We start from the raw sequence: 15980 nt of genomic DNA, 5'->3' as shown, positions 1-15980 counted from the left end.
GCGGTGCTTCCATAAGACCATAACACATAGGAGCAGAATTAGGCCATTCAGCCCATCAAGTTTGCTCCGCCATTCAATCACGGTTGATATGTTTCTCAACCCCATTCTCCTGCCTTCTACCCACACCACCTGATCCCCTTATTAATCAAGAGCCTATCTATCTCTGTCTTAAAGACACTCAGTGATTTGGCCTCCACAGCCTTCTGCGGCAAAGAGCTCCACAGATTCACCACCCTCAGCTCTGTTTTAAAGGATCGTCCCTTCAGTCTGAGATTGTGCCCTCGGGTTCCAGTTTTTCCTACTAGTGGAAACATCCTCTCCACGTCCACTCTACCTAGGCCTCTCAGTATCCTGTAAGCTTTAATAAGATCTCCCCCCATCCTTCTGAACTCCAATGAGTATGACCCAGAGTCCTCAACTGCTCCTCATAAGACAAGCTCTTCAATCCAGGGATCATTCTTGTGAACCTCCTCTGGACTCTTTCGAAGGCCAGCACATCCTTCCTTAGAAACAGGGCCCAAAACTGCTCACAGTAGTCCAAATGAGGTTTGACCAGAACCTTATACAGCCTCATAAGTACATCCCTGCTCTTTTATGCGAGCCCTCTCAACATGAAATCTAACACTGCATTTGCCTTCCTAACTGTTGACCTAAAGAGAATCTTGAACTCGGACTCCTAATTCCCTGCGCTTTTGATTTTCTAGGCCTTTTCCCATTTAGAAAATAGTCTATGCCTCCATTTATCCTACAAAATTTCATAACCTCACACTTTTTCACATTGTATTACATCTGCCACATTTTTACTCACTCTCCTAGCCTGACCAAGTCCTTCTGCAGCCCCCCTGCTTCCTCAATACTACCTGTACCTCTGCGTAGAAACAATATGAATGATGAGGAACCTGTGGATTTCCAGAAGACATTTGACCAGGTGCCACAAAATCAAAGCTCATGATGGAGGGAGTAACATATCAGCATGGATAGAGGGTTGGTTAGTAAACAGGAACAGTAGACAGAAATGAGTCATTTCTGGGCTGGTAAGACGTGACAAGTGGAGTGCCACAGGGATCAGTGCTGTAACTTCAACTATTTACAATTCATGATCAATGGTTTGGATTAAGGGACTGAATATATGGTTGCTAAATTTGCTGATGACAGGTAGAAAAGTAGGTTGTGAAGAGGATAGAAGGATAAGTGAGTGGAAATAATTTGGAAATAATTTGGCAGATGTCTTCTGCCTTCCTCCCTTCTTTAACAGCACGGGGCTGTTAACAGCAAGGGGCAGCACGGTAGCCTTGTGGATAGCACAATTGCTTCACAGCTCCAGGGTCCCAGGTTCGATTCCGGCTTGGGTCACTGTCTGTGCGGAGTCTGCACATCCTCCCAGTGTGTGCGTGGGTTTCCTCCGGGTGCTCCGGTTTCCTCCCACAGTCCAAAAGATGTGCAGGTTAGGTAGATTGGCCATGATAAATTGCCCTTAGTGTCCAAAATTGCCCTTAGTGTTGGGTGGGGTTACTGGGTTATGGGGATAGGGTGGAGGTGTTGACCTTGGGTAGGGTGCTCTTTCCAAGAGCCGGTGCAGACTCGATGGGCCGAATGGCCTCCTTCTGCACTGTAAATTATATGAACAGGGCTGTTACATTAGCCATTTTCCAGTCCTCTAGGACACTCCCTGCCTCCAGTGATTCCTGAAAGATCACCACCAATGCCTCCACAATCTCCTCAGCTATCTCCTTTAGAACCCTTGGGTTTAGTTCATCCAGTCCAGGTGATTTATCCACCTTCAGATGTTTCAGTTTCCCCATAAACTTCTTCTTAGTGATGGCCACTACATTCACATCTGCACCCTAATTCTCCTGATGTTCTGGTATCCTACTGGTATCTTCCACCGTGAAGACTGATGCAAAGTAACTATTTAGTTCCTCTGCCAGTTCTTTGTTTCCTATTACTACTTCTCCAGCCATTTTCCAGTGGTCCATGTAATGATATGCATATATGCAGACACGTAAAGGGTTATTTATTACATCTCAGTGTAACACAAGCACTAGATGGCACCACTGGTTCCCAGTATAAATATAAGAAATCAGGGAATCTTGGGAACTAGTCAGTAAAGTGCAACAGACAGAGATAGATGACAGCATAGTTAAGATTAGATAGAAGCAGCACGTGTAGTTTACGTAGTTATTCCTTAAATATAACATAGAACATACAGTGCAGAAGGAGGCCATTCGGCCCATCGAGTCTGCACCGACCCACTTAAGGCCTCACTTCCACCCTATCCCCATAACCCAATAACACCTCCTAACCTTTTTGATCACTAAGGGCAATTCTCCCCGTGTCTGCGTGGGTTTCCTCCGGCGCACCCGGAGGAAACCCACGCAGACACGGGGAGAACATGCAGACTCTGCACAGACAGTGACCCAGCAGGGAATCAAACCTGGGAACCTAGCGCTGTGAAGCCACAGTGCTAATCACTTGCGCTACTGTGCTGCCCTAAACAATATTTATTTACTCAACTAGTATATATACATAGATTCCGTGCTAGTTATTACCAGTCTCATAATGTTGTGTTCTAATGTTTCAGTAAGACATTTGTAGAAGCTTGTAAAGTTTAATGTAAAACATTTATTAACAAAAATCCTTTATTACTAGTTATAGTTCCGTGGATATGCAAACTCAATATTAATTAATCGTTATTCAATAAATCAGTTTTGCTTTAAGTTAGAGATTGGTGATTTCTTTATAATCACGCCATCAGACCATTCTGGATTATGAAGCAAAGAGTAACAATGCATTACTAAAGAGTAATATAACAGCCCAATGTCTATTCTTGCCTCTTACCTTTGATATTTGGAAAAAACTCTTGCTATCTTCTTTTATATGACCAGCTAGATTACACTCATATTTCATCTTCTCCTCTCTATTGCTTTTTTTGTTGTCCTCTGCTCCTTTTTAAAGGCTAATAATCTTTATTATTCTCACAAGTAGGCTCACATTAACACTGCAAAGAAGTTACTTTGAAAATCCACTAGTCGCCACACTACAGCCTGTTCAGCTACACTGAAGGAGAATTCAGAATGTCCAATTAACCTAAAAAGCAGGTGTTTCGGGAATTGTGGGAGGAAACCGGAGCACTCGGAAGAAACCCACGCAGACGCGGAAAAACGTGCAAACTCCATACAGACAGTGACCCAAGACGGGAATCGAACCCGGGTCCCTGGTGCTGTGAAGCAGCATTGCTAACCACTGTGCTACCGTGCCGTTTCCCAATAATCCTCACCACCTTGTATGCTTTTTGTTTTGCTTTTATGCTGTCCTTTACTTCCTTCGTCAGCCTTGGATGCTCCGTTCTCCCCTGCGCATGTTTCCTCCTCCTTGGGATGAATTTCTGTTGTACCTCCAGATTAGCCCCCGAAAACTCCTACTACTGCTATTATACGGTCTTCCCTGCTAGGCACCCCTTCTGATCAACTCTAGTCAGCTCTTCCCTCATGCCTTTGTAGTTACCTTTATTCAATTGTAATACCGTTACATCAGAGTTTGCTGACTTCTGGGAGCAACATGGGGGGTGTAACTACGCTAGTGGGGGATCTAGCGGGGGGGGGGGGGGGTGGGAGGGGGAATTATTGGGCTGCTGCTGCTGGGGAGAGGGGGGAGCTGGTATGGGGTGAGATGGGCGGGGGGGCACCGCCTGGGAGGGGACACAGCTGCGTGGGAACCAGGTGAGGAGCTGGAAAAAGGGGATGGCTAATCGACGAGGAGGGGGTAAAAAGCCCCCCAACCCAGCTGATCACGTGGAACGTGAGAGGGCTGAACGGGCCGATAAAAAGAGGGCACGGGTACTCACACACCTTAAGAAACTTAAGGCAGACGTGGTTATGTTACAGGAAACGCACTTGAAACTGATAGACCAGGTGAGACTACGCAAAGGTTGGGTGGGGCAGGTGTTCCATTCGGGGCTAGATGCGAAAAACAGGGAGGTGGCTATATTAGTGGGGAAGCGGGTAATGTTTGAGGCAAAGACTATAGTGGCGGATAGCGGGGGCAGATACGTGATGGTGAGTGGCAAACTACGGAGACGGTGGTTTTGGTAAACGTATATGCCCCGAACTGGGATGATGCCAATTTTATGAGGCGTATGCTAGGACGCATCCCGGACCTAGAGGTGGGAAAGTTGGTAATGGGGGGAGATTTCAATACGGTGTTGGAACCAGGGCTGGACAGGTCGAGGTCCAGGACTGGAAGGAGGCCGGCAGCAGCCAAGGTGCTTAAAGATTTTATGGAGCAGATGGGAGGAGTAGACCAGTGGAGATTTAGCAGACCTAGGAGTAAGGAGTTTTTGTTTTTCTCCTATGTCCACAAAGTCTATTCGCGAATGGACTTTTTTGATTTGGGAAGGGCGTTGATCCCGAAGGTGAGGGGAACGGAGTATACGGCTATAGCCATTTCGGATCACGCTCCACATTGGGTGGACTTGGAGATAGGGGAGGAAACAGAAGGGCGCCCACCCTGGAGAATGGACATGGGACTAATGGCAGATGATGGGGTGTGTCTAAGGGTGAGGGGGTGCATTGAAAAGTACTTGGAACTCAATGATAATGGGGAGGTCCAGGTGGGAGTGGTCTGGGAGGCGCTGAAGGCAGTGGTTAGAGGGGAGCTGATATCAATAAGGGCACATAAAGGAAAGCAGGAGAGTAGGGAACGGGAGCGGTTGCTGCAAGAACTTCTGAGGGTGGACAGGCAATATGCGGAGGCACCGGAGGAGGGACTGTACAGGGAAAGGCAAAGGCTACACGTAGAATTTGACTTGCTGACAACGGGTACTGCAGAGGCACAGTGGAGGAAGGCACAGGGTGTACAGTACGAATATGGGGAGAAGGCGAGCAGGTTGCTGGCCCACCAATTGAGGTAAAGGGGAGCAGCGAGGGAAATAGGGGGAGTGAGGGATGAGGAAGGAGAGATGAGCGGGGAGCGGAGAGAGTGAATGGAGTGTTCAAGGCATTTTATAAAAAATTATACGAAGCTCAACCCCCGGATGGGAGGGAGAGAATGATGGGCTTTATGGACCGGCTGGAATTTCCCAAGGTGGAGGAGCAGGAAAGGGTGGGTCTGGGAGCACAGATTGAAATAGAGGAAGTAGTGAAAGGAATTAGGAGCATGCAGGCGGGGAAGGCTCCGGGACCGGATGGATTCCCAGTTGAATTTTACGGGAAATATGTGGACTTGCTCGCCCCGCTACTGATGAGGACCTTTATTGAGGCAAAGGAAAGGGGACAGCTGCCCCCGACTATGCCTGAGGCAACGATATCGCTTCTCCTAAAGAAGGAAAAGGACCCGCTGCAATGCGGGTCCTATAGACCTATTTCCCTCCTAAATGTAGACGCTAAGATTCTGGCCAAGGTAATGGCAATGAGGATAGAGGATTGTGTCCCGAGGGTGGTCCATGAGGACCAAACTGGGTTTGTGAAGGGGAGACAGCAGAATACGAATATACGGAGGCTGCTAGGGGTAATGATGATGCCTCCACCAGAGGGGGAAGCGGAGATAGTGGTGGCGATGGATGCCGAGAAAGCATTTGATAGAGTGGAGTGGGATTATTTGTGGGAGGTGCTGAGGAGATTTGGAGATGAGTATGTTGGATGGGTGCAGCTGTTGTATAGGGCCCCAGTGGCGAGTGTGGTCACGAATGGACGGGGATCTGCATATTTTCGGCTCCATAGAGGGACAAGGCAGGGATGCCCTCTGTCCCCATTACTGTTTGCACTGGCGATTGAACCCCTGGCAATAGCATTGAGGGGTTCCAAGAAGTGGAGGGGAGTACTTAGAGGAGGAGAAGAACACCGGGTATCTCTGTATGCGGATGATTTGTTGTTATATGTAGCGGACCCGGCGGAGGGGATGCCAGAGATAATGCGGACACTTCGGGAGTTTGGAGAATTCTCAGGATATAAACTGAACATGGGGAAAAGTGAGTTGTTTGTGGTGCATCCAGGGGAGCAGAGCAGAGAAATAGAGGACTTTCCGCTGAGGAAGGTAACAAGGGACTTTCGTTACTTGGGGATCCAGATAGCCAAGAATTGGGGTACATTGCATAGGTTAAATTTAACGCGATTGGTGGAACAAATGGAGGAGGACTTCAAGAGATGGGACATGGTATCCCTGTCACTGGCAGGGAGGGTGCAGGCGGTTAAAATGGTAGTCCTCCCGAGATTCCTCTTTGTGTTTCAGTGCCTCCCGGTGGTGATCACGAAGGCTTTTTTCAAAAGGATCGAAAAGAGTCTCATGAGTTTTGTGTGGGCCGGGAAGACCCCGAGTGAGGAAGGGATTCTTACAGCGTAGTAGGGATAGGGGGGGGCTGGCACTACCGAGCCTAAGTGAGTACTACTGGGCCGCCAATATCTCAATGGTGAGTAAGTGGATGGGAGAAGAGGAGGGAGCGGCGTGGAAGAGATTGGAGAGGGCGTCCTGTAGGGGGACTAGCCTACAAGCTATGGTGACGGCCCCATTGCCGTTCTCACCGAAGAAATACACCACAAGCCCGGTGGTGGTGGCGACTTTGAAAATTTGGGGACAGTGGAGACGGCATAGGGGAAAGACGGGAGCCTTGGTGGGGTCCCCGATAAGAAATAACCATAGGTTTGCCCCGGGGAGAATGGATAGGGGATTTGGAATATGGCAAAGAGCAGGAGTAACGCAACTGAAAGATCTGTTTGTAGATGGGAAGTTCGCAAGTCTGGGAGCGCTGACCGAGAAATATGGGTAGCCCCAAGGGAATGCATTCCGGTATATGCAACTGAGGGCTTTTGCGAGGCAGCAGGTGAGGGAATTCCCGCAGCTCCCGACGCATGAGGTGCAGGACAGAGTAATCTCAAAGACATGGGTGGGGGACGGTAAGGTGTCAGATATATATAGGGAAATGAGGGACGAGGGGGAGATTATGGTAGATGAGCTGAAAGGGAAATGGGAAGAAGCTGGGGGAGGAGATTGAGGAGGGGCTGTGGGCGGATGCCCGAAGTAGGGTAAACTCATCGTCTTCGTGTGCCAGGCTAAGCCTGATTCAATTTAAGGTGTTACACAGGGCGCATATGACTGGAGCACAGCTCAGTAAATTTTTTGGGGTAGAGGATAGGTGTGCGAGATGCTCGAGAAGCCCAGCGAATCACACCCACATGTTCTGGTCATGTCCGGCACTACAGGGGTTCTAGGTGGGGGTGACAAAGGTGCTTTCGGAAGTAGTGGGGGTCCAGGTCTAATCAAGCTGGGGGTTGGCTATATTTGGGGTTGCACAAGAGCCGGGAGTGCAGGAGGCGAGAGAGGCCGATGTTTTGGCCTTTGCGTCCCTAGTAGCCCGGCGCAGGATACTGTTGATGTGGAAGGAAGCCAAGCCCCCGGGGGTGGAGACCTGGATAAATGACATGGCAGGGTTTATAAAGCTGGAACGGATTAAGTTCGTCCTAAGGGGATCGGCTCAAGGGTTCACCAGGCGGTGGCAACCGTTCGTCGGATACCTCACAGAAAGATAGAGGGAATGGAAAAGAAGAAGGCAGCAGCAGCAGCCCAGGGGTGGGGGGTGGAGGGGGGGGGGGGGGGGAGAGGAGGAACCAGAAGGAGTCTCAGGGTTATTAATATACATGTATAATATGTATAGGTCGTTGCTATAAATAATTGTATATTGGACTGTTAAATCATATTTTTGGAGAGTGTTTATCTGAGACAAGGCAGTTGCCATTTAGTTTTAGTTTTCGTTATATATTATTTATTCTTTGTTTATAAAACAGGTCATTGTTATTTATACTGTTATATTATTGTGTAAAGGATACACAATGTACTGTGATGGTTGACCAAAAATTTTCAATAAAATATTTTTTTTTAAAAGTAATACCGTTACATCTAATTCTAGCTTCTCCCTCTCAAACTGCAGGGTAAATTTTATCATATTGTGGTCACTGCCCCTTAAGGGTTCCTTCACCTATAATAATCTTTATTATTGTCACAAGTAGGCTTCCATTAACACTGCAATGAAGTTACTGTGAAAAGCCCCTAGTTGCCACATTCCGTTGCCTGTTCGGGTACACAGAGGGAGAATTCAATATGTCCAATTCACCTAACAGCACGTCTTTCAGGACTTGTGGGAGGAAACCGGAGCACCTCCGCGGAGGAAACCCATGCAGACACAGGGAGGACGTGCAGGCTCAAGCCGGGATTCGATCCTGGGACCCCGGCACTGTGAAGCAATAGTGCTAACCACTGTGCTATTGTGCCGCCCATCTTAAGTTCCCTAATCAGGTCTGCCTCATTATGCATCACCAAATCCAGAATTGCTTTATCCCCAGTGGGCTCTACCATAAGCTGCTCCAAAAAACCCATCTCATAGGCATTCCACAAATTCCTTTTCTTAGAATACGCTACCAACCTGATTTTCCCAGTCCATCTGCATATTGAAGTTCCCCATGATTATTGTAATATTGCCTTTCTTATATGTCTTTTTTATTTATTTTCTGCCCCGCATCCTGACTACTGCTAGGGGGCCTGCACAGAACTCCCATCGGGGTCTTTGTTCCTTTCCGATTCCTCAACTCTACCCACACAGATTCTATGCCTTCCAATCCTATATCGCTACTTGCTATTGATTTAATTTAATTCCTTACAAACAATGCAACCTTGCCCCCTCTGCCCATCTGCCTCTCCTTTTGAGAGGACTCATACCCTTAGATCCCAGCCCTGATCCCCTTGCAGCCATGCCTCTGTGATGCCCACATCATCGTACTGGCCAATTTCAATGTGTGCAACAAGCTCATTAACCTTGTTCCGTATACTGCGCATTTAGGTACAACACCCTCAATCCTATAGTGACTGCCCCCTTCTCATATTTGTCCCCTTTATTGCTCTGCCTGAAGTTAGATTCCTGTCACCTTCTGTACTCTGTGTTCTATTAAGTGTTCTGGAAACTTTACTATCCTCTCCTAAACCCTTGGCTCCTTCAACTAGTTTAAAGTCCTCGTCATTAACCTGCACTTCTACCTTCTCCTTTCACTTTGATTTTCTAATTCTCCCCCCACTATTTATTTCAGTCTCTGAAAGTGATAAATGTCATATTAAATCAAAAATATTGCTATTTTATGTTATGAAATAACAACTAAACAAGTGACAAGACATTCTACTAGGCTTATATGTATATTTTCTATGCAATAACTGAATTGGAACAAGCTGTTTCTTAGAAATTCACAGGTACCAGTGACAGTGAGATTTTCAAATTGATCTGTCCACTTTCATAGCACAGGAAATATTTATCGAGGCAAGCAGGTTTTACATAGCCCAACATTCAGTTTTAAAAGGTTATTGCCAGTCACAACGCTATTTCTATCTTTTTCAACTTGAGATGCCTTCTATGCAGTTAAAATGTAGAAAGCTATTGAAACTATTGTCCATTTATCTCTCTCCATCAGACCAAAACAATGAAAATTGAAGAGTCAGTCTCTATTTACCCAATAGACATTCAGACATACCTCTGGGTTTCCTGCTGCATGTTTCATCGGCACCCCACCAACTGAAGCAGTCTGCCCACGGCACGGGCGATTGGAAAGAGGCAAACATGTAGTACAGGCTGTAGCCAATTATGACATTGTAGTAAATAGACACAAATGATGACACAAGGACCATGGTGATGCCCACACCTTGAAATGGATTGAGAAGTCAATATAAATTAAAAGGTATTCACTTGAATTCATTGTATGTTTTCATGTATTCAGCTGGTCAGACAAACATTTTATTTCTTAACAATTGTTCTACTTGTCTACAACCGAACGAGAAGGAAAAGAGTGACAATTGAACTGAGGATGAGGGCGAGAAGCCAGTATGAAGTGAGAGAGCAGCAGGAGAGCATCTCAGTGAAAGAGCGGGATGCTGGATTGTGTATGGAGTCATTGTGATTTGTGGGGAGGGGATTGTGGGGATGTGTTCAGAACTCAGGCTATTTTCTGCATTTAAATAATACACCATATTATCTCATAGCTTTACTTAACTGCAATTTTAATGTTTTTAATTTTAACTGAGATTCAGTTCACTGCACTCTCTCCTCAGAATCAGCAAGTCGTGGCTCAAATACTTGAGCATAAAAATATGAAGACATTTCGATGCAGTAGCAAGAGATTGCTGTAATATTGGAGGTCTGCTTTTTGGATAAGACATTCAAATTAGGTCAATTTGTCCTCTCAGTTGGATATAAAAGATCTCATGGCACTACTTTATCGTTCAATCGTTGTCACAAAAAAAAATCAAATTATCATCACATTGCTATTTTTTGGGAGCTTATTGTATGCAAACGGACTGCTGTGTTTCCAACATTACACTTCACAAACACTTCAATAGCTGTGATATGATTTGGGACACAGGAACAGGGTCGACGTTCAGCCCGTCGACCCTGCTCCACCATGAAAATGACCATAGCTGATCAGACATTTCAGGTTTCCCGCCAGTGTGGGGTGGCCCCAATGGAAAATCCCATTGGCCGGAGGTGGGAATGGAGAATCACACTGCCGGCGTCAGCACACCACTGAGGAACACATGGCTGGGGAGTGCGCAGAATTCACCCCTTGTGCTAGAACCTGCCTGATTACTACTGGCTGCAGACTACTATTGCCTATCCCACAAATCTTAGGGAGTATGAGCTCCCTCAATGAGGAGGGCAGAGAAAACATTAGCAGAGTCACCTGCATAATTAGAACTGGCCGGTGTGGAACCAGCTAGAGAGTAGAGAGCAGTGGTGGAGTACTGCTACTGTTGTATATATGCAATTGTAAATTTAGTTATTTCTTTCAATACTACAAACTCGTGCTGGATTCTTCATGGCCCTCACAAAACTGGCGATGTGAGTAAAAGTGGTCTCCGTGATTGCCCAGAGGACATTCGACCACATCAAGAAGGTTATATAGACCCTTACATTCATAGAATCATAGAATTTACAGTGCAGAAGGAGGCCATTTGGCCCATCGAGTCTGCACCAGCTCTTGGAAAGAGCACCCTACCCAATCCCACACCTCCACCCTATCCCCATAACCCAGTAACCCCACCCAACACGAAGGGCAATTTTGGACACTCGGGGCAATTTTAAAATGACACATCCACCTAAACTGCACATCTTTGGACTGTGGGAGGAAACTGGAGCACCTGGAGGAAACCCACGCACACAAGGGAAGAACGTGCAGACTCCGCACAGACAGTGACCCAAGCCGGGAATTGAACCCAGGACCCTGGAGCTGTGAAGCAATTATGCTAACCACTATGCTACCGTGCTGCCCTACATTGACTGATACACAGACCAGGTTGGCCACCTACACGAAGGAACCATTGGACATTGCTGGACCTATGATTACCTCTGTTACGCAAGGAGGGGTGCGCGGCCATGGGCCCAGTCAGTTGGGTCGGGACTGCTTCCGCCATTTGTGGCTATAGTGGCAGCACATTCTTCAAACAGGTTCTGGAGGGTTGACGGAGGTACAAGGACGGTACCCAGATATTTTCCAGCCCGGTTTGGGGAAGATAAAATGGGCCGTAGCCCGTATCCAGGTTGACAGGAGCCATGCCATGCTATTTCAGGACATGCCCGGTCGGTGCCTTACGCTTTGCTCGAGAAGGTAGAAGCGGAGCTCACCCATTTGGAGTTCTTGGGTATTATCGGGCCCGTCCATTTGACAACTGGGCAGCGCCAGTTGTACCGGTAATGAAGTCAGATGCCACCATTTGCTTGTGCAGCGACTATAAACTTAGTGAATACGGCTTCCCGGCTCGACTGATATCCAATGCCCCGCATTGAAGATCTCTACTCAAAGCTTGCAGACAGACCCTCATTCAGGTAATTAGATATGAGTCACACCTACCTACAGTTGGAGCTGGACCCTGCCTCCCGGTCACATGTAACTATTAATACACACAAGGACCTGTATGAGTATACACGGTTTCCTTTTGGGGTATCCTCTGCCTGTGTCATGGAGGGCATCTTGAGAGGTCTACCACGTGTCGCTGTTTACTTATACAACGTTTTTATTACGGGGAGTCGGAACAGGGAAATTTGGAGGCTGTCCTTATTCGCATCTCGGAGGCTGGAGTCCATTTACGTCGTACGAAGTGTGTCTTCCAGGCTATCAGGTGGACGTCGAACGTTTGCACCCCGTCGCAGAGAAGGTGCATGCAATTCAACAGGCCCCCGCCCCGACTGACACATCTTCGTTCTTTTCTCGGCCTCGTAAACTATAACAGGAAATTCCTCCCCAATCTGGCAACTACGCTGGCCCCTTCTTCTGTCAAAGAAGAATCACACCTGGGTTTGGGGTCAGCCGCAAGAAACTGTTTTCCAGCAGGTGAAACAGCTGGATTACTAACGACTATGATCCTGAAAAGTCTTTGCTCAACACGTGTGATGCATCCCCATATGGTATTGGGGTCTCCTGGCCCACAAGATGGAGAACGGAGCCGAGCGGCCGATAAGATTTCCCTCCCGCAAACTGACTGCAGCGGAAAAGAAGTACTCGCAGATCGAGAAGGAGGACCTGGCGGTGGTCTTTGCGGTGAAACGCTTCCCACCAGTATGTTTATGGCCGCCACTTCACTATCGTGACTGATCATAAGCCGCTGCTTAGACTTTTACCGAGAGGTTAAGCCAATTCTGCCCATTGCCTCCGCACGGATCCATCGCTGGGCTTAGTTGCTCGCTGCCTACGAGTATTCTCTAGAGCATAAACCAGGGACCCAGATCGTGAATGCCGACGCACTGAGCCGATTGCCTTTGTCGACGGGCCCCATGTTGACCCCCATGACCGGTGAGGTGGTTGAAACCCTAAATTTTATGGACTCCTTGCCTGTCACAGCATCGCAGATCCGTGAGTGGACCCAGATGGATCCGGTCCTGTCAAAGGTTCGGCACATAGTCCTGTACGGTGGGCAGCATAGACAGCTCCCAGGCGAGTTGCGGGCATTTTACTCCAAGCTGCCAGAATTTAGTGTGATGTGGAGATGCCGGCGTTGGACTGGGGTGAGCACAGTAAGAAGTCTTACAACACCAGGTTAAAGTCCAACAGGTTTGTTTCGATGTCACAAGCTTTCGGAGCGCTGCTCCTTCCTCGGGTGAATGAAGAGGTATGATCCAGCAAAATATAGATAGACAGATTCAAAGATGCCAGACAATGCTTGGAATGCAAGCATTAGCAGGTGATTAAATCTTTACAAATCCAGAGATGGGGTAACCCCAGGTTAAAGAGGTGTGAATTGTGTCAAGCCAGGACTGTTGGTAGGATTTCGCAAGCCAGATGGTGGGGGATGAATGTAATTGTCCATTTATCTCTCTGCCACCTGCCATGTGCGACCAGTAGGCGCCGCCATCTTTAATTTCAGCCGACACGTGCGGCCCACGGGGGCTGCCCTCTTGGATGCCATCTTACACCTCACACGCCACGTGCGACCTGCGGGGGCCACCATCTTGCACCTCCCCCACCGCGCGCGACTCATGGGGGCCGCCATCTTGGTACTACTCCACAGCCTCCCGGGAACCCTACTCACCCGACCGTATGCTGACCGCCGCTACCTCCGACCTGCATACCGATCGCCTTTCGACTCTCGCCTCCGTCACACTCGACCAGTCCCGGCCGCACCACTCGTGAAGTCCACGATGACCGTCCGGATCAACGGGCACGAGACGGCCTGCCTCTTCGACTCCGGGAGCACAGACAGCTTCATTCACCCAGACACAGTAAGGCACTGCTCCCTCCCCGCGACCCAGAAAATCTCTCTGGCTTCCGGATCCCACGCAGTGGAAATCCGGGGGTACGGTGTTGCGGCCCTCACTGTGCAAGGCGTAGAGTGCACCAACTTTAGGCTCCACGTCCTCCCCCATCTCTGTGTTGCCCTATTACGGGGGCTCGACTTCCAGTGCCATCTCCAGAGCCTTACCTTAAAGTTCAACGGACCCCTGCCCCCCCCCCCCCCCACCGTCTGTAGCCTCGCGACCCTTAACGTCACACCACCCTCCCTCTTCGCAAACCTCACCCCGGACTGTAAGCCCGTCGCTACCAGGAGCAGGCGCTACAGTGCCCAGGACAGAGCCCTCATCAGGTCGGAGGTCCAGCGACTCCTCCCGCCCCTTTGTGCGCCTCAGCATGGACTTCAAAGGGCCCCTCCCCTCCACCGACCGTAACGTGTACTTCCTCAACGTCATTGACGAGTAATCCACATTCCCCTTCGCCATCCCCTGCGCTGATATGACCTCTGCCTCCATCATCAAGGCCCTACACTGTCTTTTCACCCTGTTCAGGTTCCCCGCCTACATCCACAGTGATCGGGGCTCCTCCTTTATGAGCGACGAGTTGCGTCAGTTCCTGCTCAGCAAAGGCATTGCCTCCAGCAGGACGACCAGCTATAACCCCCGGGGAAACGGATAGGTGGAGAGGGAGAAGCGACGGTCTGGAAGACCGTCTTCCTGGCCCTACGGGCGAAAAGTCTCCTAGTCTCCTGCTGGAAGGGGTCCTTCCCGATGCGTTCCACTCCATCCAGTCGCTCCTCTGTACAGCCACGAACAAGACTCCTCATGAACGGATGTTTGCCTTCCCCAAGAAGTCCACCTCTGGGGTCTTGCTTCCGTCCTAGTTGACAGTCCCGGGGCCCATCCTTCTCCGCAAGCATGTGAGGAGCCATAAAACCGACCCGCTCATCGAAAAGGTCCTGCTGCTCCATGCAAACCCTCAATATGCCTACGTGACACACCAGGACGGGCGGCAGGACACGGTCTCTCTTCGGGATTTGGCTCCTGCAGGCTCCCCGGCGACCATCACCACCACCTCCCACCGTCTTCCCCCACCTCCCTCACGAACTGACACCCGCAGGCCCACCAGCAACAAGCAACACCACCTCTGCCCATACACCGCCCCCCCCCCCCCTCCCCATTCGCTGACTCGACATCTGGGTGAAGAAGAAAAAAACATGCCCCCGACAGACTTGACCTTTAAGACTTCACCCCCACCGGACTTTTTTTTAAACAGGGGGTGAATGTGGTAAACCACGTTATTGTATTATATGCATGATGCTGTATTGTACATGCCTGGGCTTGTCCAGGCTCGAGCCTGTGGCTCCTCCCCTCAAGCTTCTGTATAAAAGTGGCAAGTCGCCGCCTCTGAACCCAGTTCTGGTCCAGAGGCAGGAGGCTTGCTGTTTAATGTATTAAACCCTCAGTTACGTTTATCACTCGTCTTCTATTATTGATGGTGTATCACTGCTTACTGTTAGGATTGTAAGGGGTGGAAAGTTCATGGGGGGGGGGGGGGGGGTCCCGTCTCGCCCCCCCCCCCCCCCCGCCTTCTGTTTCCTGGGGCTGTTTATGTTTAACATTTGTTTGATTGCTTTTGGAAAAGGCTGCCTGGAGTTCAGGAGAAATCTTTGTTTGGGTGGGGGAAGGCAAGGTCAACAGTGAGCCTTCCTCCTTGCGCTGAGGAATGGGGGGGGGGGGGGGAGGGGGAGTGGGAAGTAAGTGCCTTTGGGCAGGGGCTGCTGTGCTAGCAGGTTATGCTAGTAAACGGAAGTGAAGTGGTGGGGGAGGAGAGTGGTGGCCAGGGGAGGGGGAGGGGGGAAGGGTGGGCTGGGGGAAGGGAGCGGAGGTTGATGTGATGTGGCAGGGGATGAGAGATGACAGTCGTGGGCAGAGAAAGGGGCCGTCTGGGATGGGCTAGGTACAGGGTGGAATAAAGGGGCGATAGTTAAGTGGGGAAGATGACAGATAGTAGAGGGGATTGGAGGCAAGGCTGGTAACGGAACGTCCGGGGAGTGAATGGGCCGGTTAAAAGGTCGCGGGTGCACCTCAGGTGCTTGAAAGTGCGGGTGGTCTTTCTGCAGGAGATGGAGCTCCGTGTGAAGGACCAGGTTAGATTAAGGAAGGGGTGGGTCGGGCAGGTTTTTCACTCAGGATCTGATTTGAAATCGATGGGAGTGGCGATTTTAATGAG

General features: G+C 49.3%; 1 protein-coding gene across 1 annotated transcript in view; it reads right to left on the bottom strand.

Moving 5' to 3' along the window:
- LOC140420929 (sodium- and chloride-dependent neutral and basic amino acid transporter B(0+)-like) overlaps positions 1-15980 on the bottom strand; it is a 269713-nt gene that overhangs the window by 186936 nt on the left and 66797 nt on the right. Inside the window, exon 5 of the mRNA XM_072505091.1 lies at positions 9504-9671. Within this exon, the coding sequence (XP_072361192.1) occupies positions 9504-9671 (168 nt within the window). The remainder of the gene's footprint in view (positions 1-9503; positions 9672-15980) is intronic.

This window comes from Scyliorhinus torazame, chromosome 5 (genome assembly GCF_047496885.1).
Source record: "Scyliorhinus torazame isolate Kashiwa2021f chromosome 5, sScyTor2.1, whole genome shotgun sequence".
Lineage (NCBI taxonomy): Eukaryota > Metazoa > Chordata > Chondrichthyes > Carcharhiniformes > Scyliorhinidae > Scyliorhinus > Scyliorhinus torazame.
Note: the sequence above shows the minus strand (reverse complement) of the source record. Positions and strands in the feature narration are given on the sequence as shown.